The following is a 25190-nucleotide window of genomic DNA, read 5'->3' as shown; positions in this document are numbered from 1 at the left end:
CATCCTAAAGGAGGACATGTCTATACACAATCAGGAACAACTTACTTTAAAATTACCCTTTTGCTCTGGATGCGGTCTTTATCCTTCAAACTTGGGTCCTCTACTTAGGAGTCCTGTACCGTATTGTTACTGCTCCTAGGACTGCGCTCTTCTGGACACAGATCTCTGATATTGTTCCTGAGATCTGTGTCCAGATGAACTACTTGCTCAGTTTGGGGTCACTGCCCTGAGTAACTCGGAGATCACTGTTGCCTTCACCTTCATATTCTCTAGTTCCTCTCAGCCCTTGGTATTTCTCAAGATTCCTGTGTTCCTAGTTCCTGATGTTGTTATCACTTGTTATACCCACTCATCTATCACTACAGCTGTCGTCCACCATTATAATTGTCCTGTTGGTATCTGGAAGTCCCACAGCATTGGTTATTCTCAACCACCCTAGAGATCATATTCCATTTTGACCTTGCTTTGATTGCTAGCATCCTAGCTCCTTTGTTAAAGGAGATTGCTGTTAGATTGAATGTAACAGCAGTGAGAGTTGACCACAGCTTCATTAATCTCTATAATGTTTTCCTTAAACATAGTTTAATGTTCTCTCGTGGTAAGCTGCTGCACACAGATACTATGAGCTATAACTTAGAGATAATTCAGCCTTTTAAAAACCCAGTTTCTTTATAAAATGAAGCCATTAGTCTGGCTGTCAGTGGACCGTGTAAGTGTCCCCGTGGTCTGACTGCTGTTTCAGCAGCTGTTCAAACTGCTTTTAGGAAGAGAAACTGCTGTGTGGCTCCCTCAGGAAAAGTGCATTATGAAACGATTCCAGTCTTTGGAGATAGCTGCTGGTTAGCTGTGCTCACATTAAGACCAAACCTGTGTGTGTGGCACTGTTGAACAAATATGCTCACACTGGGGTTGGAGCTGTTTTGGGGTTTGTTTGGAATAATAATTTAGTTGTCATTGATTAGAAATAAAAGGTTTTCTGAACAGTGGGATTATTTTTCAGCAGTGTGTTACTGACATTCTGTGAACACCGTAATCTACTCTCGGCAGTGCTTCACAGTGGTTTTAGAGCAGCTAAGTCCTTCTAAGCCCTGTGCTTTTTAACTTCTCAGGGCTTATAAAGACATCCCATGAAGCTTCCTGCTGCGCAGAAGTATTATGGGACTTTAATGAGGTCTTTTCTAGAAAGAAGCCAATCGAGCCGCAGTAATTAATTCTGTATCAAACTAGAAGCGCACCGAGAACAATAAAGAAACCTTTCCTCTGTGTCCAGCACTGATGCATGCAGTTGTGTTTGGCAACGTGACAGCCATCATCCAGAGAATGTACTCGCGCCGCTCGCTTTACCACACCCGCACCAAGGACCTGAAGGACTTCATCAGAGTCCATCGGTTGCCCAAAGCTTTGGAGCAGCGCATGCTGGAGTGTTTCCAAACTATGTGGTCGGTCAACAACGGGATCGACGTTAGTGAGGTGAGAAGCTGCTGTTTATGTTGGACTGCTTTATAGCCTGTTCTCCAGAGTGAAAGCTCAAAGATGCTCTCCACTAAACAGCTTCACTGTTCAGAGGAACCAGAGTTCAGCACTGGACGTCTTGTTGTCTGCTGGAAGTTTTATCTACACCTTGAGTTGAGAACAGGGTCCAGTGTACAGCTTGAGATGAAAGCCTGCTCTGAGAATACAATTAGGTCGAATCATTTCTTGCACAAAAACATTTCTTTGTGGTTTAGCCTCTTATACTCCACAAGAGTGGATTTTAAATCAAACTGACTGAGGTGCAGACTTTCAGCTTGAAATGAACACAACACGTTTTACATAAACTTTAGTGAGAATTGTTTAAGAATTACAACCATTTTTACGCATTGTCACTGAGAAGTTTGCCAGCTAAGCTCCCAGTTCTTACACCTAAGCGACACTTTAACACGTCGGTGGTAAAGCTGTGAGCTACAGAAACAGAATAGCATAGAGGTCACCAGTGCTTTTAGGTGTCAAATCTGGAACTTTTCTCTGACTTTAATTTTAAGATTTTCTCAATCATAAATAAATCAGGATTATTGGAAGGATCTATTTATATGTTGCAGCTTGAAAAGATTTGCCCAAGGCAAGTAAATATGCTAAAATTAAGTGCCTGATATACCACGAGCAACCCTGAGTAATGTAAAAAAAAAAAAAGAGTAGTCCTAGATTATTTCATCATGTCTTACAAGCTTCTCTGATCTTGCATGTGGTTTGAAATGCCCACTGAGTACTTTAAACTCTCTGTGAGGTTATCACATTTTTACATTTGGAGAGGCTCTTCAAGCCTGCGGCAAAGGGTTATTTTTTGTATAAAACTATATGGAAGTAAAGACCAGCTGTTCAGTGTGAACTTTCACTTCACAGCTTCTGAAAGACTTCCCAGATGAGCTGAGGGCTGATATCGCCATGCACCTGAACAAGGAGCTGCTCCAGCTGCCTCTGTTTGAGTCAGCCAGCAGGGGCTGCCTGCGTTCCCTCTCCCTCATCATCAAGACCTCCTTCTGCGCTCCAGGGGAGTTCCTCATCCGGCAGGGAGACGCCTTGCAGGCTATCTATTTCGTCTGCTCAGGTTCCATGGAGGTCCTGAAAGACAACACTGTGCTGGCTATCCTAGGTAAGTCAGAGAAACAGTAAAGTTCTCTTAAGCAGAGAACACGATGTCCTGTCAGTGTGTTCCAGGATAACAACATTTCTCAGTCAAGTTGCCAAACTGCAAAAAAAAAAAGGATCACACGGTTACTTAATTAAACTAAAATGCAATTAGGATCTTTGTTGTTTGAAGGAAGGACACAGATCTGAGTGAGAACTACACTGGACACCCTCGGCTCTGACAGACAATTATCTTTGAAACTGAGATTTGGAGGATGTGAGATGATCTGCGGGACATCGTGCTGAATATTAAACGAAGGGGGAGAATGGTTCATTTGAGAATGTGCCGGCTGAATGTGTGCCTGTGTTAATATTAAGTGCTGCCCCTTCAGAGGGGGGAAAGAGAGATCATCTCTCAGTTCAGTGATTACAGTTAAAATAATTTCACAGTGCTGGCTCAGACCTGCAGAGCAACCTGGTCTGGAGTGTCTAATGGAAATTAAAATTGATGATGGTGAAAAAGGAGAAGGAAGGCAGGACATAAAATGGGTGTGTGTTTGTGTGTGCGTGTGTGTGTAATATTCAAACAAAGGGGAAGACGAGGCTGAAGGCGAGCTGATAAAGAGCAGCTGTTTATGCTCTGCTGCTTTAAAGAGACGTTTCCAAGCTTGATACAAGCTGAGAGAGTAATGATTTCCCACAGTGTTGATCCTGTGAGCTCGACAGAATAATCTTCTATTTACTGTGAGCAGAGATGAAACAGGTCTTACACTGTATGCACCTATAACCAAACTAATGAATGAATGGATGGATGGATGGATGGATGGATGGATGAATGAGGGTTTTTGTTGGCAGTTTGGCACTTCTGTTTTAATCTTTGTGCTGTCAGTTAATGTAATGAATCTAAGAATCAGATGAGGCTGGAGAACTTTATTCCTTACATGGCAAAATGTAGGAAAAACCTCTGCAGTGAAGGAATCTTGAGGCTCTGTAATGCAACGGAGGGAATTTTGCTGGCAAGGAAGAGAAGCTACAGTTTTCAATAGTTGGTCCAACTGTTACACACATTTATAAATCCCTTTTCTATGCAGCACACATATGCACACAACATATATGATTATGGTTCTGAACAACAACACCAAGCCAGTGTTTGTAGGCAGCATAGTGAAACTCAGTGAGGCCTACCTCGGCCAACGAGTTTGTTCTGTTTGTTACACTGCACTGCCAAAAGTATTCGCTTTTCTACCTTCACACACATATGAACTTTAATGGCATCCTATTTTTGTTCCATAGGGTTTAATGTACCATATTTTTCGGACCATAAGGCGCACCGGATTATAAGGCACATTAAACAAAACAGTCAGATAAGTCAAACTTTACTCAACTCATTCTTCTTGCTTCCTCCACTTCCTCATCTTTTCTCACTGTTGCTCTGCCATCACAGAATCTCTGTGCTGCATCACTGATATGTCACTGAAACACAGACCCGCTCACACACGTGTGTCTCCTACCTGGTCATGTTAAATCCAGAGGTGCATGACAACACCAAAGCACACGCCAGCAGCTGTGTTTCACTCTTCACACAGGTGAGAGCGGCGACCACAAAGCGGCGGTGAGGCATAAACAGAGAGGCACACATACGGTATGCATAATAATGTTGGCTGATGTCTATAACAGGTATAGTCTGTGGCCTATGATAGTGAACATTGTTGGGGTCATTACTCAAAAAGAAAATAGTTCAGTTACTGGGTAACAGAGCGTAAGATGAATTTTCTGGCTAGAATCCCACACGCTGACACAAATCACTGGGGACAGTTTTAGTGTTTACTATGAATAGCAAAGGTGCAAACCAGCCCAAAGAGCACAGGCTCAAATGCACACTGCAGTTCTACAAGCCTCACGGCTCATCAGATGCTTTGGTTACCTGCAGAAAATCAAGCTTTTGGCTCCTTGGCCATGGGCAGCATGCACTATGGATCTGGGGTTTCTCACTACTAGACTTGAGTTGGCATCTGTCTTTGCACATACTTACACATACTGCTGATGTCAGCAGTGGATAGGTGCCGATTTCCGCTTCACATCCGTGTCTTTTTGTGCAATAAAAATAAAATGAATGATCGTGTCGACCCTCTTCTGAACTTGCAGACCTGCACATGACTTGAACACAAGTGTCTGATTTAATCTCTTTTGGTTACTGAATTCAGTACAGTAATGTGTTACTTGAGCGAGTGGGGATTGCAGTTTTTGTCGCAATTTTTTTTTAGCCATGGAGGTTGGTGTCTGAGAGAAGCGGGTTTTCACAAGACACACAGCTCTTTTGGAAAACATGTTTCTTTCAGCCAGTTTACATGATCAACATAAGTACTTATGAGACTCCAAAATGTTTAGTGGTGATTAAATCGTTGGCAGAGCTTGAACTTTAAACAGCTTGTTTGAACGAGAGGATGAACTGAGGAGCTGCTCAGAAATTGAATTAGCGATTAGTAGGTCCCTTTTAATTTGAAACTATTACACATCCTGACAGTAGCTCAGCTCTGCTGGCGTGTTCAGGAGAGTGACTGGAGCTTCTACTCACACACTTGAGTTATTAACCTCCCACAACAGGGGAGCAGTGACATTTTCCTTGCAAGCCAGTAACACCTCCACCTCAGAGTTTAACTTCTCACAGGCACCTGAAAAGCAAAAACCCTTCAGAATCTCACCGTGATTCGTTTATGGTTCCACGATTTCTGTTCGAGAGTGCAACTATCAAGGTTCCCACACATCACAGAAATCTTATAAACATTTGAAAGATTTAAAAAAATGATTTGAAGAAGCATGGCAAGTAATAGGCTATCTTGAAATAGGTATGAAGGTGCATCAAAGTTGATTAATGTTGCTGTATGAGCTGTCATGGGTGTTAGTAGCTTTCAAAATATTTTTTGTCAGATGTCTTCACTGACAGCCAAAAGCTGTAATTAGAGCGTGGTGCAGGGTGAATACTGTGGGTGTCTTGGAGCGAATTTTTTCTTACTAGCCACATGCCAGTAAGAAAACATAAGTATGAGCTTGGTATACAGTATTACCTCAGACTCTTCCAAATGAGAAATGTGGTTCGGAAATGTTCTTCAGTCCTTGCTGTTGCGGCCGGTTCTGGGTGTGCTGTGTAGGAAGGCACAAACTCTTTGCCAACAAAGTTGTGACTCTGTGGAAATTGTGAAACAGAATGCAGCAATTGGCAAATGTTTTAAACCCTATTTGTAACTGAGAGAGTGCAGAGAAAACACAACAAATGTTTTTTTGCTGCCAAAACAGTCCTGACCTATTGAGACATGGACTCCACCAGAACGTGTGCTGTTTTATCTGACTGATGGTAGCGACAGGTCCTGTAAGTCCTGTAAGCTGTGAGGGCCCTCATGGATTGTTCGTCCAACACATCCCACAGATGCTTGATTGGAGTGAGATCTAAGGAATTTGGAGGCCATGTCAGCACCTCAAACTCATAGTTATGCTCCTCCTCATTTCTGAACCAGTCTGCTACTTTGTGGCAGGGTGCATTATCCTGCTGAAAGTGGCCACAGCCATCAGGGAGTACCGTTTCTATGAAATGATGTACAACAGCGGTCCCCAACCTTTTTTGCGGAACGGACCGGTTTAATGTCCGACAATATTTTCACGGACCGGCCTTTGAGGTGTCGCAGATAAATACAGCAAAATAAAATGATACGGCCGAGACAAAAACTGTGGTATTCTGTAAGTATCATAATAAGTTTTAACATTAATGGTGCCTCTAGATGTGCATGCTGTTAGAGTGAAGCCATAACAGGTGCTGGCTTTTTATGCTAAAAACGATTTAGGTTGGAGAGTCCAGCGTCCATGATTTTTCCAGTTGAATTTCAGATTGTGACTAGTCAGCCCACAGAGCGGTTTGGTCCTCACCTCAGTTCACTCTCCACATGTCTAAATGTAGCGCCCAGCACCCGAAGTAATTGTAAAGGATGTAACTGCAAACAAAAGAGCTGAGAAACAAAGTCACACATAAGAAAACACAAAGATGTAACCTTTCTAATACTGTTTGTGTTTGTGCACCAGTGTGTGTGCGCACATGCAGTGTGAGTGCATGTTAGTCTCTGGGGATGTGAAGGCAGAAGCCTAATATTAAACAGGGCTGAATTTGCAGACACAGTGTGGGTGGAAACCCAAATAGTCATGCTCTGCACCTTTACCACAGACATGAATATCACAACCACCAGTGTACCATTACATCCTATGTTTCCAGCTTAATACAATTCACACTTCATTTATTCTTTCATATTCCTTCATTAGGAAAGCACTGAGACTGCTTTTTTCTTTCTTTTTTACTTTAATCTTTTATTTTTTCTGGTCTGTGTGACGTGAAAGCTGCACTGGTGGACTGTTAGTTCATGTCAGTTTAGCAGCTTGCACACGTGCAGTGAGGATGGAAGATCAGACTGATAGGTATGGGCATGAGTTTCTTTAATGCCATTTGCAGTGACAGCCATTCATCCATTTATTTGCTCTTTTGAAGTGTGGAAAGAGCAGAGTCCTGCAAAGTTCACAGAACTCTTTGCACTGGTGGAGCCCATCGTGGTACAGTGTTCTTCCAGGAACTGTTCTGGACCCTGATGGACAATAAAACAGATTAATCTCAAACCCATGGCCGGTCTCACATCATCACGTGTGAAAGTGCAACTGCACACGATAAATTAGAGTCACAGCCACAGACAATTATCAGTCTTATTTTGTTCTGCAGTATGAGGCTGAAAATCCTGAATCATAAACCCACACACCAATTAGCAATAATAGTGTTTCAATACAGTGCCATACAACTTTATCAGAGCAAGAACATTTTATCCCTAAACAGGAAGCTGCCGGGAAATAACATGACTTAAAGACTAACTAACTAACTCAAAATACTGGGTCAAAATGACCCAGAACTGTTATTCGTCTGCCCTGGTTATAGAATACATTCAGAAAACTGTGCAAAAAATTGTACCTATTGTACCCTCCTGTTTTCAAAACGTTAACTCAATGATTGCATGCATGCAATGCTTTTAGAGGACACCTGTGAATTATATACAGACACTGTGCTAGTCTAGAACAGTGCAGTGACCCACTTACTTCATCTGAAGTCTTGGTGTCATCGTAGTGGGTCATTTTGGTCTGTTGGTCATCACCGAGGCTAATGTTCTTCATCTCGTACTGCTTACGTTAGCCTGAAAATTTGGTCTTCAGTTGACCTTTACTTTGACCATCACACAGAATCACAGCGACTATGGAGCGATGTATTACTTAAAACTGAATTAACAGTATGTGACACCAGTAAAAACATTGACCTTTTATTTCATCACACCCCCATGCTAGACCAAGATGCCTAATTTATTAGATGGCTAGATGGGAGCGAGGGGTAAAATAAGAAGAGGGAAGTATGAGATGTTGATTGAAAACTTGCCTTTAAAAAGATCAAGAGCAAAAGAAAAATCCTACTCAAGGCATCAAATCAACGACGTTGATAAATTGAGCTCCGTCGATAAGCCTTTGTTCCCTGCCCTCATCACTTTCACCTACACTTTTATGACGAGACAGATACATGCACTTAAATGTCACTTGCAAGTGTTTGTCTCCTGCTCAGTTTAACATTTTGCTGCGATTATGAGCCAAAGCGCTCCTTGTCGCTGCTGTCACTCTTGGCCACCCGTCATCTTTGTGACAGCGCATTTGTGCTGAACTGCAGGGGGGATGTGAGTGACGTAAAAAAGACAGCCGGAGCATAAGAAGGGCCCATCGTGCCAAGTTAAGAAGCAGCACAGATTTCAGGGTGGGGGCTGCAGATGACAGTTGGATGGTGCCGAGTGCAGAGGCAGCAGGACACCGAGGTGGTTCAAGGTTCAAAGGAGGGCTGGAAGGCCGAGTCCAGTAACTGCTGTCGCTCACGTGGCGTGCGTCGAGCTCTTGCTCGCCCTACCTCTCCCCCTTCCCTCACTCTTTCTCACCCTGCCCCTCCATTTCTTCTCATGCCAGTCTGCAGCCACCCCCACATTGTGTCCCTCTCCACTTCCTCTCACAGCTCTCTTGATTCTTTCGTCTTCCACCCTCCCTCTTCTTAGTCCACCTCCGCACTCCATCACCCTTTTTAGGTCCCTGCTCGCCTCTGCCCTTCTCCGCCCTGCCTCCCTCTATTTTGCCTCTGTTCTCTCTCTGCTTGTTTTTCTCTTCAGCCCCCTCTTTCTTTTCTTTGCGTTGTGGCTGTGCAGCCTCGTTCCTTCTTTGTTTGACTTTTTCCCTTTCCCCCCCCCCCCTCCCCATATACTGTGGGGGGTCTTTGTCTGTCTAATGCCTCACAAACACATTTCCATTTTCTTTCTAACATCCAACCATCCAATCCATGCCTTCACTTAGTAATCGATGCAATCTATGCTGCTCATATACATTGTATGGTTGTATGCTAACTGTATATTGTGTAGTTATACACAGGACATGGTAATGTGACCAGCATTGTTATTTCTGACAATTTCTTCTAGTGATTTATTTACAGAGCAGCTTAGAAAAAGGTGACATCTTTGCATTGTGTCTAAAGTCAAAACTCTCCTCCTCACTAGGGTCTCAAATAAATTCTGTCCCAATTAGCCACATGCTAAAAAGCATATTTTTATAAATTAGAGGATGTTTGCTTAATTTAGGTGGTCATACACACGTGTTCACTAGTCTGCTTTCACACACATATGCACACTGGATATATATGATTATGGTTCTTAAGCACAGCACAGCACAAAGCCAAGTGTTTGTAGGCAGCATAGTGAAAGTCAGTAAGCCAACCTCAGCCAATGAGTTTGTTCTTCTTGTTACACTGTACTGCCATAACTGCCATAGCTGCAGCTATAACAGCTGTAGCTCCTCGGGGAAGGCTCTCACAAGGTTAAGGAATGCGTTCATGGGGATTTTTGACCATTCTCCCAGAATCACATGCGTGAGGTCAGACACTGGTATTGGATGAGAAAGCCTCGCTCTCAGTCTCCCCTCTAAATGATCCCAAAGGTGTAAGTCACTCATCCATGTCTTTACGGACCTTGCTTTGTGCACTGGTGTACAATCATGTTGGAACAGGAAGAGGCCATCCCCAAACTGTTCCCACAAAGTTGAGAGAATAAAGTTATTCAAAATGTCTTGGTATGCTTCTTTTCACTGAAACTCTGAGCCCAGCTCCTAATAATAATAATAATAATAATGGATTGGATTTATATAGCGCTTTTCAAGGCACCCAAAGCGGTTTACAATGCCACTATTCATTCACTCTCACATTCACACACTGGTGGAGGCAGCTACGGTTGTAGCCACAGCTGCCCTGGGGCAGACTGACAGAAGCGAGGCTGCCATATCGCGCCATCGGCCCCTCTGGCCAACACCAGTAGGCGGCAGAGATGGGCAGTAACGCGTTACAAGTAACGCGTTACTGTAATCTGATTACTTTTTCAAGTAACGAGTAAAGTAAGGGATTACTATTGCAAAATCGGTAATTAGATTACCGTTACTTTCCCGTAGGAACGCTGCGTTACTGCGTTACTAAAACTGTGATTTTTTGCGAGAATGTCTCATGACAGTGACGTAAGCGAGTGCGCTGTTGGTGACAACAGCTGTGTGCAGATCAACAATGGATCACATATCGATTGTGGGAGAGAGTATGAGCGTGCAGCGTTTAAAGCGTGGAAGTACTGACCTTACTTTGAGTTTGATTCCATAAAAAGTGACAAAAACATTAGCGTCCATTAGCGAAAAAAACCCCTAAACTTCCAAGCAAGCACCGAGTGCGCTACGACGTAATCGGAAATTCACAGAGAAACTCGCGGATTCTTCAACTGACCGCGGCACACCTGCACCAGGGTAAACCTCCGCCTACCGCAGTCCTGCTTTACAGGTGAAAATAGAGCAACAGGACCGCTGAGTCTTTGACTTTATTTATTTTCTGCTGTGTTTTACTTGCATCTATTTGAAAGAGTGAGTGTAAACACAAAAAATATTTTATTTTATGTGCTGGAATGTGTAGAAAATAGGGTTAAATGTTAAACTAATTTATTCAAGTCAGAGAATGTTGCATATAATTACATTTTTGCTTGATGCATAAAGTTAAAAGATTAAAACTGATAAAACAAGTTAAAAAAAAGAGACTTTTCCATTTGATTACATTTTGTATGATGGATTATGCAGAAAAAATAGAATTGGGCTGACAGATCTATCGCTTTATCACCTCTTCAGGTTGTAAATTGTGTTTTTAAACAGTAACTAAGTAACTAAGTAATTAATTACTTTTGAAAATAAGTAATCAGTAAAGTAACGGGATTACTTTTTGGGGGGAGTAATCAGTAATTAGTTACTGATTACTTTTTTCAAGTAACTTGACCAACACTGGTAGGCGGTAGGGTAAAGTGTCTTGCCCAAGGACACAACGACCAGGACAGAGAGCCCGGGGATCGAAAAACAAGCACACCATATAATCCCCCTCCATCAAACTGTACACTTGGCACAATGCAGTCAGACAAGTACCGTTCTCCTGGCAACTGCCAAACCTGGACTAGGCCTAGACCTTCCAATTAGTAGATTGCTTGAATCTACTAATTCGGTCCTTGGCTGCTCTACTCCGCTAAGGCTGTACAGTATGTTTCATAAGAAACCAATTGTGTCAAGGCAGCACAGGCTACTAGTGTGCTAATATATGGTAAAGCTTACCAAAGTAAGTTACACTGTGCTGCTTTATGCAGGTGGTGTTGGTTTATATAAATTGAAGGGACCAGGGTTTGCAGGTACATTAGACATATGCAAACACATGTTCCCACGCTGCTGCTGAGATGACTTCACAGGTCCAAATCTTTAATCTTCTGTCTTTGATGATGTGCTGCTCAGAACGTCAGTGTGTGAAGCTTAATGGCTCATGATGTTCTCTCAGGTGTTGACAGCTAGTGAGAATAGGCTGCCTCTAAACAGCTGCTTCAAAGACAGGTATCTGTGCATCACTCACTTTGTCATCCCCCTCCCCAGGTAAAGGAGATCTAATTGGCTCAGACTCCCTGACGAAGGAACAAGTGATCAAAACCAACGCTAATGTCAAGGCCCTTACTTACTGTGACCTGCAGTATATCAGCCTCAAGGGTCTCCGAGAGGTTCTCCGACTTTACCCTGAGTATGCCCAGAAGTTCATCAGCGAGATACAACATGACCTGACTTACAATCTACGAGAGGGCCACGGGGCTGATGTGAGTACCTGTAGTAGATTCATGATGGACTTACTGTTTATGCGCGTTTGTCAGTGAACTTGTGAATGTTTTTGTTAGTCTACTGCACATTTAAAAATAAGTACACTTGAGCTGAATTTTAATTTCAAATGGAGTAGAGTTCACCTCTGTGGTCATTAAACAGCTGCAAATACTGACCAGAAATGATCTATAAAAGACCCACAATCTAAAAGCACATACTTCTTTATTTGTGTAAAGATCTAAGATTATATATGGATATCTATGAAAATTAAAATAATTATACTTTTGACCTAATTTATGACCTTGTAACACCTTCACTGATAGTTTTACTAGTAACTTACTAGTTTTAAGTCTTGTTCAATACATCATATAGTTCATTTAGTAAATTATGAAACAGGATATTCTTTACACCTTATGACCTTTCAATCTACAAGCTGTTACAAGTCATTCTCAGTCCGATTTATTATGGACTGTATATAAGATAAATGTTTACATCCATCAGTGGTGGCTGTAGCTCAGGAGGTCAAGCCGGTCATCTACTAATCGGAAGGTTGGTAGTTTGATCCGTGGCTCCTCTAGTCTGCATGCCATAGTAGGCCAAGATACTGACGTGTTTATCGCATCATAACCAACTTCTTCCAGAGTGTGCCTTTTGTTCCATCCCCCTTCCCTTCACCCCCAACTGGTCATGGCAGATGGCTGCCTCATCCTTGGCTTGGTTCTGCTCGATGGCTTCCTGTTAAAAGGGAGTTTTTCCTTCCCGTTATCACCAAGTGCTTGCTCAAAAGATTTCTCTGTATTATCGTGGGGTCTCTACTTTACAACATAACCCATCTTGAGGTGACTGTTGTTGTGACTTGGTGCTGTATAAAAAAAATTAAATTAAATTTGAATTAATCAGAGTATGAATGTGTGTGAATATTAGGTAGAAAGCACTTGCTTGTGTGAATGAGACATGCAGTAGAAAGTGCTTTAAGTGCTCAGGTAGAGTAGAATAGTGTCTGTGTGTGTGTGTACTGTGACCTGGTTATGTAGTGCTATATCTATACAACCAATCTAGTTACCATTTACCAAAATGTTCCTGTAAGAAAGGCAGATGCACGTGCAGATGGCATAAGGCTAGTCTGTGAATAGTGCACATTCATAGATTTAAATAGGAACAGTTGTAATTAAACAGCCCACCAGATTAGTCACAACATTAAATGTGCAGACTGACAGTCCAATGAGGAACATTTATGAGTAACCTGAGGAGATAATCACCTTAACCAGGGTCACATGAATGATTAGAACAGAACAGAAATATCCTTTATTGTCCCTCATTGGGGAAATTCACGTATTCCAAGTGAGCAGGTGTACATATAAGGTATACATGAGCATTCTACCACCACTACTTTAAAATACCCAGATGTGTGCACACACACTCTGACAACCCCAGCCATGAAAGGCATTTTCCCTGCTTCCATCAACACACACACTGCGTTTGGCTGGTGCTGCAGCAGCAGCGGATGGAGGAAAAAAAGTGTAGGGACAAAAATAGCTTAGTGTTGCTGTTTGAAGTTGTCCTGTTACTAAAAATAGAGCAGGAGGGGAGCACGGGCTCTCCCTGACTGGCTGTCCCCCCACAGCTGCTGCTAAGATTGGATCCTGCTTAATATAAATAGCTCTGCCAGCTGAGTAAAAGAAAGGGAGGAGGAGGAGAAAGAAAGATGAAGGGGGGGGATTTGGTTAGCTTGTTTTCTCTTCTGCTCTTACTCTCTGCTACTCTACTGCAGTGCAGTTTGCTTCTCCAGGGATCAACACACTTACTGCAGAGTGTGAACATGTTGGTGTGTGACTAGAGGATGTATTATTCTAGATGCACAATCTGCTGTGCATATCTTAGTTCTGGGTTACAGATGTCCATCCTGGTTATTAGTGTGAAAAAAAAAACATTCTAGTATGTGCAGCCCAGGAGGGGAATTTGCATAGGTATCCAAGACAAAACTGGTGAAAAATGGAAGATAAAGCCTGCAGACATTCAGCAGCCTCTTCCTCACTTAAGTAGTATTTCAATCTACAAACTTATATGATGAATGACGGTGTTCAAAAATCAAAGACGTGCTGGGGGGATGAAGAAAGGGTTTATGAAGCAAGAAAGATGAGAAAGAGTCTCCATTGCATAAATGATAGTTCACTGCTGATTCACTGGTTGCAGACTAACTGTCATGACCCCCCAGAGCCTTGGGCGAAAAAATGCGATGTGCATGACCAGCCAGAGCACAGCACGCACAGAACTGTGCTGCTGAAAAGACATATTGGAACAAGTTTTTAACTCTATGGCCATTCTCACAGGGGACAAACTTGCTTATCCTTGCCCTTGAGAGCACATATGAGTTACTATACATGCATCAGCTTCCATGCTTCCAAATCTCTGCCCCCAGCCCCGAACCAGCCGCACACATGATGCAAACTCCCCCACACTCTCGCACACAGTTGAGCAAGAGGATGGCGGCACGCGGCAAGCGCACACTTATCACGCCCCCGCATCGCAGAGCAGCTCCTTGGTGTGCTCCGGAGCTGGGAGCTAAGAATAGAACAGGAAAGCTAAAAATAAATTACAGTGGCACGGGTATGGAAGGGGGGAGCTGGCTGAGTGGAGGGCACTGGGGACAGAGGAGGGGAAAAAGGGAGGATGCTGAGCAGGCAGGGAAGGAGGGGAGGAGGGGAGAGTGCAGAGGGGAAAGGGAAAGCACAGGGGTGTTGGCTCAAATACATTCATAACTCACTGCACCAGGCGTTGTGTGCTAGAGCATGGGTGATGTCATTATTTTGAAGCCTGTACAGGTGAAACTGCTGGTTTAATAAACTAGCAGCGCTGCTACGCTCATTCTGACCTTGAGTGAAGAGCCACTGTTTGACACAAGTAACTGAAATTTGTATATTTTTACAAAATTATTGATTTTTTGGGGTGGCTAGAGTAAACATGCTTCTGGGAGCTAGAGCTCTCCTACAAGTCAGTCCTACTTATCTCACAAACTACCACAACACACTCTCAGTTGTTTGTGTAGCCTGTGATTCAATACATTTTGAACTAGTCTTTGTGTTTTTTCCACTTAAATTTCATTCCCTTGAATTTCTCCAGCCCTGCACCAACGCTGATCACAGCCTAAATTGTTCACTTCATAAGCAGGGACAAAGCTGATGGGAAACTGGGGAGGCTTGGGACTGTAACTGTCAGAGGAGTGAGTGTGTGTGTGTGTGTTGGCATTCAGCCGTTCACCATAAGCCTCTGCACATCTCTTTCAGATTGTTCCCTCACATGTCTGCATCTGACACAATCACTCAAGGGTGACTGTGGCACACAGTGTGAAGTCCTCATTAAAAGCTGCTTGTGATGTCAGCAATCAAGAATTTAAACCCATCTCAATACTACTAAAGCGAGAACCTTAAAAGCAAATCTGAAATATGCCTTCTGTGCACCTTTATTTGGAATAAAAAGAAAGCCACCCATACATCAAATGGTGAATGGCCTGGTTCGTATAATAGTGCCGTTCTATAATATGTGTCATTCACACAAGCCCTTTTTCTACTTAAGAGCTTTCTTTTTATTTAACATTCACACTTCAACGGATGCATTAGAGTGCAAATCTAGGTTCTCTACCTTGACCAAGGTTACTGTGGCATGCAGACTAGGCCAGCCAGGAATCAAACCAACCACCTTCCAATAAGTAAATGACCTCCTGAGCTACAGCCACCTCTGAGTGAAACAGACTATCAAGCAAAAAGCCAGAAAAAAACATAACCATTATATACATTATAAACAATCAATTGATTTGCATGTCATTGAATGAAATAAATATATGATGCCCAAACAAAACATGACTTAGTACTTGATGAGAAACCTTTGTTAGCAAGCACAGCAGTCAGACGTTTCTTGTAGTTGGGATTTTGGCACGCTTTACAGAAGCTCCTGGCTGCTGACTGTTCCTGACTGCCTTTACATCATTAACAAGCTCCTCCTGTGTAGCTTTGGGCTGATCCACCACCTTCCTCGTGTTCATCATCATGAGGCAAGATCTTACATAGATCTCCAGATTGAGGGCGATTGATGGTCATTTTATATTTCTTCCATGTCCGAATAATCATACCAAAGGTGTCACCTTAGTTCTTTGAAGGTTCTTTGGTCTTGCCCATGGTGGTTTAGAAGTTGGAATGGAAGAAAAAGATTGTTTGAACAGGTGTGCTTTATACACATAATGAGTCGAGATCAGGTGTGAGTATCTGTAGTTGACTGATGGAGTGTAATCTGTATGCCAAATAGGCACACAGCCAATCTGTGTGAGCCAGCCATCAAATACAACTCCGTTAATAACGTTTATGTAATGTTGTTCACATTAAACATGCGCAAAGTTTCATATATATTGAGGGCAGTGTGTGTACAGGTAAACATGATGTAAGGAGGTGACATGGCTCTCAAAGAATCTTGAATTAAAAGAGAAGGTTATCCTGCTCAGAACAGCCAATCAACAGTCAAAATGGAAATTAGCCAGTGCCGCACTGATACAGCCGAGGTTCCCAACCGTTTTTTGAAAACTGTAATCTTATGAAGCGTTGTGTATCCAGGATCCAGAAAGTGACCACTGAATTTAAACTTACAGCTATAAAAATAACAAACTAACCACCAGAATCTGATCAGAGACGCTGGTCAAGTTGGTGATTTGCTTCGAGAGTCGCTTCTTAAAAGCACACATCTTCTCACTGAGCATAAAGCTCGGGCTTCAGGCTACTCTGGATTTGAATTATGGTAATAAGCGCAGATATCCCTGATGTTGGGTACACATAGACCTGTCTGTGAGCCCAACAGCCCCACCCACCTTCTTTTAAAAACATTTTCTTTCTTTTTTGTGAAGAAATCAAAGGAAGGTGGCTTAAAAATGGAGGAAAGGCTTGTTGCAGACAGGAGGAACTGAGAGGCTGCACAAGAGGCCATGTATAAGAAATCAGGGTTAGCTTGAACTGTGAATGCAAAGCTATTCCAGATTAAAGTTTAAGAGTGTGTGTACAGGTCGCAACGTATACTAGAGGAATAAATAGCAGGCATCTAATAAGACCTGCAGAGCACGTCCTGCATTCAGTTACCTCTGGAAGAGAAGGAGCTCAAAAGTCTTCAAAAGAAAGAATATGCTGCTAATCAAACAATACCCTGAATGTTAAAAACATATTTACAGATTTACAGAACTTGTGTTTGCCTGCCATCCACTGGTTCAAGCTTGTAACTGCCTTTACAATCATTGTAAAGGCAGTTACTAATGCTATGGTGATAAAAGAAATCCAGCAGGTGTGCGGGCTGATCCCGCTCATCCCATTTTAGTATCCAAGCTCCTCCTCTCTTTCTTTCAGGTGGATTGGGAGAGCAACGGTGGCTTGGTGAAGAAGCTGCCGTCCATCCGCGAGGATGAGGAGGGTGATGAGGAGCAGAGCTCCGTGTCCCGAGCTCCTCGCTCCCCGCTGCATCTCAGCAGGGGCCTCAGCTCGCCCCTGCGCTCCCCTCTCCTGCCGCCTCGGCCTTTCCGTGCTCCCTCCGACCACTCGCGCCCTTCCACCCTGCAGATACCAGTTGTGAGCTTGAGTGGTGCACCACCTGAACTCAGCCCCAGGTAAAACACACAGACACACATAGTGTGAAACTGAAGATTGATTCAAAACATCATAGTCAGAGAAGAGCAATTGAGGAAAGTGCCGCAGTATAGGTGTCTGGCTGCCATGGCAACCACTAGATTACAGTGCTGGTGAATCACATGGGGCTCGGCTACTGTTGGAAGGCATGTAGGTTCTCACACACTGCAATGCACTAATGTGCATGCGTGCAGAGCAAACATGCCTATGTGTATGCAGAGATGTCTCACGACCTCACTGTGTGCAGTGTTGTGTGATGCAAAGCTGCTGATGAAGGACTTTTTCCATGTTTGTGTTAAAAGATCCAAACAGTACTAATGGAGCTTTCAGCCCTTTTAGCTTCACCTGATTACATTCCTCTTACATGCTCTCTCTCTCATGTGTAATCTCTGCACAGATTTGTGGACGGCATTGAAACAGAGAACAATTCCACCACAACACAGAAGTTTGAGTTCAGCCCCAGCCTGTCACCTGCCCCTCCGCCCTCACCGTACGCAGGTAGCACACCTACAGCCGCACACATTGGAGTACTTTTTCAGAACAGTACATTTTATCCGGAGGCCTAATCCTTCTGCATGTGTGTTGCCCGTAGGGATCCGTGAGCACTCTGAGATCAAGCAGAGTGTGTCTAAACTGACTGAGGAGGTGAGTGCTGACTTGACACTGATGATAATTGCATGTGTTCACTTCTGCCCCGGGGGTCTAATGTTTTCCTCAGCAGCAGAGGTTTGATTTTTCTGTTAGTCAGCTGGATGTTTCGCAAACGACACGAGCAGGTCATGGCTGGAAAAACATACAAATAAAATCCTGACGTTACGAATGCTGGCCCAAAGTGTCTAATGATATTTTAAAAATTATATTTAAAAGAGTTAGTAGTTTATTTCATTACTACCTGTAATTTATTGCAGATTACTTGTATTTGTTTAATTGTTTACTAAATGTTTGAGGTGTGAAATAAACCTCAATGGAGCAAAATATGGGTGTGTGTGGTTGGAGGATGTGTTTGTGCGTGCATGTGCGCGCGTGGAGAGGGGGGGGTGAACATTTTTCTTGTAAAACAAAGGGGGGCCCAGCAAAAAAAGTTTGGGAACCACTGCTCTATGTGATAAATCACCAGATTAACAATTTTCTGCAGAATTCATCTTTTACCTTATTTGTAACAGTGTTGCATTTTGCAGTTATAATATGTTCTTTATAGATTTTTATACACTAATTTATCACAAAGAAGGTCTGGCTGTGTTGAACTTCATACATAGTATACTTCTCTGGGCTCTTACAATGCTGAGTTTTTTGTTTCATAACTTCAACTATGATAACAAACTCTCGCTCACTGGCAGGTTTTAATCAACAAACCCTGAGTCTCTCTCTAAAGTTTCCCCTCTTGCTCCACCTGAACCATTCATGAAGTTAGTTAGACATTTGTTTGCTTTGTTTTGTACTTAAAATGCACAATTTTTATTATCCAGTTGTTAAATATAAGGACAAGACAGAGACCATGATTACATCACAGATTTATTATCAGCTCAGAATAAAATCTCCATCTTTGTAACTCTTTGACTGTGTTGACAGGAATGCATTTGTCAGACTGTCAGCCAGCTTCTCTGGAACGTTTACTGTATGTTACTATAGCAGCCACCATTTAAATCAAACAAGCGTCACACACATAACACACTGATCATGTGGTCCACCTGCACTGAATCATTTGGCGTGTTGTAATCAGTCCCTGATGGAAAAATGTCAGTCTCTAAAACAGACTCTAAAACTGAACTAAATGTATGATAAAGGGACTTTTAAAATGTAACCTGCATGATGAATGTTATGTAGTACCTAATTATGTTTTATGCAAACAAGGATTAAAGGATTGTTTGATATTTTTCAACCATGGTGCTGAATTGTCATACCGAATTTGCATGAACTGTTCTTCTGGTTTTCCAGCGTTAATACGATCTCTCTCTTCACCTCACAGATGAACGGTCTGTCTAAACAAGTTTCCAAGCTCAGTCAGGAGCTGCAGGAAATGACACGCCTGCTCAAACCCCTCCTCCAAATGGCACCACAGCCAGTCCTGATGACCATGATGCCAAATTTAACATCACCTCCCAGTAGTGCCAGCCAGCTGTCATCAAGCCCTTGCCCCGGGGCGCCACCCCCTTCCACAGTTTTTTCCCACCAGAGACCTGACACTCATTCCCTGTTAGACAGCAGAGACACAGAGAGTGCAGATTTGCCAGGATGCCTTCTCCCAACTCCTCACTCACCAAAAAGGCCTAATTCAACTCCTTCAGCATTAGCAGAGCCCAAGCCCCCAGGGGCCAATAGCCAAGGGTCTGCTGACTCCAACCATCAGTCGCCAGAGGAAGGATTTCCAGAGGGGCGCATGGACTCCCGAAGACTCCGTGCCTCCTCCAGTAACGGGATATTTTTCCCCTCGCTGCAGGACCAACCTCCTCTGGCCTCTCGCACCCCTTCACCTTCACTCTCCTTCTCCATGTCTCTCTCTTCCTCATCATCTTTTTCCCCATGCCAAGGACCTCACCTCTCCCGACCTGGCAGTTGTGCCAGCAGAGGCCCGCTCATCCCACCTGCCTCTCAGGACACTCACCCTCCCCTGTCCTCTCACTTTTCAGCTCCACCATCGCTCACATCCTCCCCTGGAAGTCATCGGCTGAGGCCTTCCCCTTCCGTGCCAGTCGTGTCCCCTAACACCTCTGTCCATCCCTCCAGTCTTTCTCTGCCCTTGTCTTTGGAAGCTGCAAACGCAAGGAGAAGAGATAACCAGACTCCATCTTGGTGCAACTCACAGCGACACTACCGAGGGGCAAGACCCGTTTCTCACCCCCAGGAGCTGGAGATGCAGGAGCGGGGACGACACCTGGAAGAGGAGAAGTCCTCCTCAGAGCACATCAGTTTCATTGATGAAGAGGAGCCAGCATTATGAATGGCCTGTGCAAAAGATGTCATTCAAGTAGCAGGAAAGATGTAGGACAAGAGTTTAAAGAGGTCAGAGCAAGTGCAAGGTAAAGACAACAAACACAGGGAACAGAAAGCTGGTCCATTTCACACAGAAAGACATTTGTCAGGCAGGAGATGCCAGACGGACAGACAGGTAAACACAAAATACAGTGTGAAGGAATGCTTTCCTCTACAGATCAACCACAGAATTACAATAGCACAAACAGTCTTATAGCATCAATGATCCAGTAGCATGAGTCAAACACTGCAGAGCCAGAGCACATCTATTTATCTCTCCACCCTGATGAAGCTCTATCGCTTTTTAATCCTAGTAGGTCTCCTCTTCAAAGGGCAGGCACAAACACATGCATCTCGGCAGGAAACGCGTCTTTACCCAAACTAGATAATCCAAGCCAACTGCACTGGGACTAAGAATGTAAGCCCTTCAGTGGTCTCAGTCACCTCACCTGGAAGGTTCCTTTGCTTCATCAATGGGATTATTTTTTGGGGGAATGCAGTTATCTGCCCCTGGACTGGTTAAAAAAATACAGCTTTTTATCGAATAACCTCAGACTAAATGGTTCTACAAAGTGTTTTTTACAATGTTTCTTATTGCCCCCTTTCACACACACACACACACACACACACTAATGACAGCAGAACTGTCATTAGTGTGGCGCCCGCACTGCATTTGGGAACAACTTGGGGATTCAGTGTCTTCACCAAGAAAACCTGGTGATTTGTTTGCAGCCTGTTTTATCACCTAAGCCACAGGTGAGCCAAGAATCGATTACATGCCCATTACACACATTCACAAAGAAGATGTTGAGCTTGGTTTTAACTCAGGAATGCAAACTTGTCACATCCTGTAAAAAAACAAAACAAAAAAACTGACATTCTGAATCCACAGACAGTATAAAAGATCGATGCAGCCACTGTGACCTTATCCCCAGGTTTGTGAAGTCCTGCTTTGAAGCCTTGAGATGAGTCGTCATCTCGGCTTTTGGGAACTGAACTTAACAAGCAAGTGGCAGTTCTGACTTTGAAACCACGTGCTCACTGACTTGTCAAGCTAGCCCAGGGAATCCTATTGACTCTTAGAATGACCACAATTTCTAAAAAGTTCTTTATAGAATTATTACTTTTATACAATTTATATAAAAGTATTAATGTAGAGTCTTTACCTTACAATACAGAGGGCCTTGAGGTTCACAGAGTTCAAGCATGATTATCATTTTCTGACACTAGCACCAAAAGTCTGCGCAACCACAGCTATCGCCCCATGGTGGCCATTAGAAAGAATGCAGGTTTAGGTTTTCTTCTGCGTTAGCGTCATTTCTCATACCGTCCACGTCTGAATTCAGAATAGATCTATTGCGTGATTCGTGTAGATCCAAAGAAGGTGGTTGGTGTTTGCCTTCAAGGTTTTCTGCCAGAAAGATTGTACCTTACTCCAAACCCTTCGATCAGGAACTAACTGAATCAAAGAAGGATTCTGCAAGTCACATCCTTTTTCGTTCATAGAAAGATCCAGAGGATCTTTTTTTTTTCATATAATAATAATAGATTACTATGTAGTCAAAGTACTACTGTATACTGTGTCCATAAAGACTAAATACAAACCAGAATGTAAGTGTTAAAATTAACAACCTAACCACTGCTTGTTAACGCAAATATCTAGTCAACCAATCACATGGCAGCAACTCGATGCATTTAGACATGCAGACCTGCTGAATTTCAGACTATTTCAGAAACTGTTGATCCACTGGGACTTCCCCACGTTTACAGAGAATGGCAAGAAAGAGACGACTGCGTGAAAAACTGTTCTCGATGCAAGAGTTCACAGAAGAATGGCCAGACTGCTTCAATCTGATAGAATCAATCTGCACAATACATGAAACCGTGAAGCAGGTGCAGAAGATTACTCCTGTCAGCCAAGAACAGGAAACTGATTCTATAATTCCCAAAAGCTCACCAAAATTGGATAGCAGAAGATTAAAAAAAGTTGCCTGGTCTCTTGTCTAACAGTAAAACTTGACAATGGCTGAATAATGTTTCTTCTGTTGGCTGCTGAAGAGAAGAGGTCTTCCAGAACACTTTAAGTATAGTTATTTAACTGAAATGGACCGATATTGCTGATGTAGCTAAATGCAACATTAACAGTTGCCTCTATATGGACAAAATGAAAATCAGTTCTATTAAAATCGCCCACAACACAAGGGATGCATGCACTGGAAAAATAGACTACTAGTTTGGATAAACATAATGTGGTTTAGGAGGGGTAACCATTCAAAAGATAGCTAGTTTAAGGGAGGGAGGGGGTCTAAAGCAGATTGTGTCAGACAATTATCAACTGACCTCCACCAGTATAAGATAAACCAGTCTCATTCTACATTATAAATCATCCTGTGCTACTCTAATAGAATCCAAGAACTTTATTACAGATACTATCTGGTTGCATTTCAGAATAAAATAAGCGGAGAGCTTTGCACTGCTGGTTAAGCAGATTGAGGCCGGTGTAGGAACTCTGAGAACTTTGAAAAGACAGATTCGTGGACAAAGGTGTAGGGAAAAGTTAACATCAAACATTCCCCGTGTCACTGCTCATCAGCATCATGATGTTGTTGACAAGCAGCCTATCAGCTCATATCTCAAGCAGGCTACTTTCATTCTAGGGTGTGGACATCCTTACATCAACTATAATCAACCTAATCTTAAAGTTAGCAGTCATAATGTTCATCTTTTGGGGAAGGGGCTGTCTTTCTGGGGAATTCTTGTCACATTGTTTCACTCTCGATGAGTTTGCATCCACATTTTCTTTCCAGATCAAAAGAATTTGAGCACAGTTCCGATCGGTCACTTTGGAAAAGTGTAGGCGAGTGTTTGGATTGTATGCCAAAGAGAGAAGACAGATTTGTGGACAAAGTGTAGGGAAAAGCTAATATCAAACACTACCCCTGTATCACTGTTCATCATTATGATGACTGTTGACAACCAGCCTATCAGACTGTATATCGAACTCCCACATCACCCCTGAGCTTTAGCCATTAGCCATTCGTGCCTTCTCCATACAGACATTGATTTCCCTAAAGTTCTTCACCTGTCGATTACAGGCAAACATCTGGATCGAAATTTACACAGAAAGCCATCATCTATGGGGAACACTTGCACCTTTATCTAAAACGTATTGTATTTATTTATTTAATACGGCTGTGTATGTATTTATTTTTGCTGAAAAAGCGGCGAGGAAATATTCTGCATGTCTGGACGATGTAACAAAAACAGACTGTGGAGGAAGGTTTGCTTTCTAAACGTCTGACTGGATCCTTTCCAGAGCGAGTGAGCGAAACCTTCCCCGAGTTCATATGTAGCACACACATTCTTCATCTCTTATTCCTCCAATGACTTCATGTTGGTACATGAAAGCAGCCAAACCCTAAAACTGCAACATCCAGGCTGCATCAAGCTGGAGGTCTCAGGACTTTTTTTTTTTTTTTTTGGCTTTGTGAGGTGCTTTAGGACCATGTTACTTGTATATATATGAACAGTCAGATTTCTGGCTTTTATTTTCTTTAATGGGAGCAAGGGAGGTGGTGACTAACTGGACTCTTTACACTTTCACAAAGATTTACTAAGCAAGAACTGGTGGCTGGGGAGGGTGCCTAAAAGGTTTTAATTCAATGCATGTCAAAACTTCTTATTTTCTTTTTTGCATGAGAAATGTGCCTGCTTTGAACTATCCAGAGCAGAGGGCTCATGGGAGTAGAAACCAGCCTGCACAATTGAAGGCTGTTTGCTTACAAATGTATTTTATTAAAGACTGCTGTTACATTAAAAAAAAAAACATTAACAAGGATTACATACTGTATAACAATAAAGAAGTGTTGTTTTGTAAGCTCTCCGTCTCTTGTGTTTCTCTTGGGAACTAATATTCACGTAACTGAGGTAAGTGGCTATTCTCTAAGAAGTAAACTGTAAATAATATTTTTTAAGCCACTTTCCGAGTATATTGTGATTCAGTTGCCTCAAAAACCCGTCCCTATTTTTTTTCCTTTTTGATAAATTAGGTATTTATGTTTTATTAAACAAAATATTTATTCAAGTAAAGCCATCAAATATGGTGCTGTTATGTCAGCATTAAAATAAAATAAAAAAACAAAAAAAAACATGTGCCCCTTGGGCTGAAAGTGTCAGCAGCTGTAAGTGTAAAAGTGGGCTTCTCACTGAAAACCAACAGGGGCTCCATGCAGGACTCCAATCTTTGTGCCTCAGGTAATCATCCAGTTTTCATTTGAAGTGGCCCCATTTGTTTCTGACACCCACTGAACTAAGAACAAGAACACTTCTGGCCGTTCTCCTCACTGCATGCTTACATTTTGAGGTTGCTTGTGCTAAAAGCTTCCCAATTGCTCAAAATCCCTAAAAATAAATTTATGGTTCTTCTACTCTTTAACAACCCAAATTTGCCCACAGACTAATGGCTAATATGGCAAATAGCTTAAAGTATTATAATGTGTGCACGTGGGTAAAAGGCCACATCCAACTAGGCTTGTATTTATTATTTATGCTTTATTAGGCTTCATAACACCTGTGGCGTTGTCAGTGACCAGGTTAGGTTTTTCTTTTTGCTGCATGCTAAATCGGTACATTTTCAAATGAAGTATCACACACCTTGGAATTACAGTTATTCTGTTAAAAGCTTGAGTGTCTCAAACAGATGAAGGTTCAAACTGG

The 25190-nt window shown here is 42.7% G+C and overlaps 1 protein-coding gene across 1 annotated transcript in view; it reads left to right on the top strand.

Moving 5' to 3' along the window:
* Nucleotides 1-20442, top strand: part of kcnh3 (potassium voltage-gated channel, subfamily H (eag-related), member 3) — a 187855-nt gene extending 167413 nt beyond the window's left edge. Inside the window, exons 9-15 of the mRNA XM_085374900.1 lie at nt 1271-1470; nt 2380-2629; nt 11635-11849; nt 17229-17485; nt 17902-18002; nt 18097-18149; nt 19471-20442. Of these exons, the coding sequence (XP_085231026.1) occupies nt 1271-1470; nt 2380-2629; nt 11635-11849; nt 17229-17485; nt 17902-18002; nt 18097-18149; nt 19471-20442 (2048 nt within the window). The remainder of the gene's footprint in view (nt 1-1270; nt 1471-2379; nt 2630-11634; nt 11850-17228; nt 17486-17901; nt 18003-18096; nt 18150-19470) is intronic.
* Nucleotides 20443-25190: the final 4748 nt, after the last annotated feature.

The sequence above is a fragment of the Diplotaxodon limnothrissa genome, linkage group LG16 (assembly GCF_057381915.1).
Source record: "Diplotaxodon limnothrissa isolate DT_005_m linkage group LG16, D_limnothrissa_male_GT1.1, whole genome shotgun sequence".
Taxonomy (NCBI): domain Eukaryota; kingdom Metazoa; phylum Chordata; class Actinopteri; order Cichliformes; family Cichlidae; genus Diplotaxodon; species Diplotaxodon limnothrissa.
This window is presented reverse-complemented; position numbering and strand designations above follow the sequence as displayed.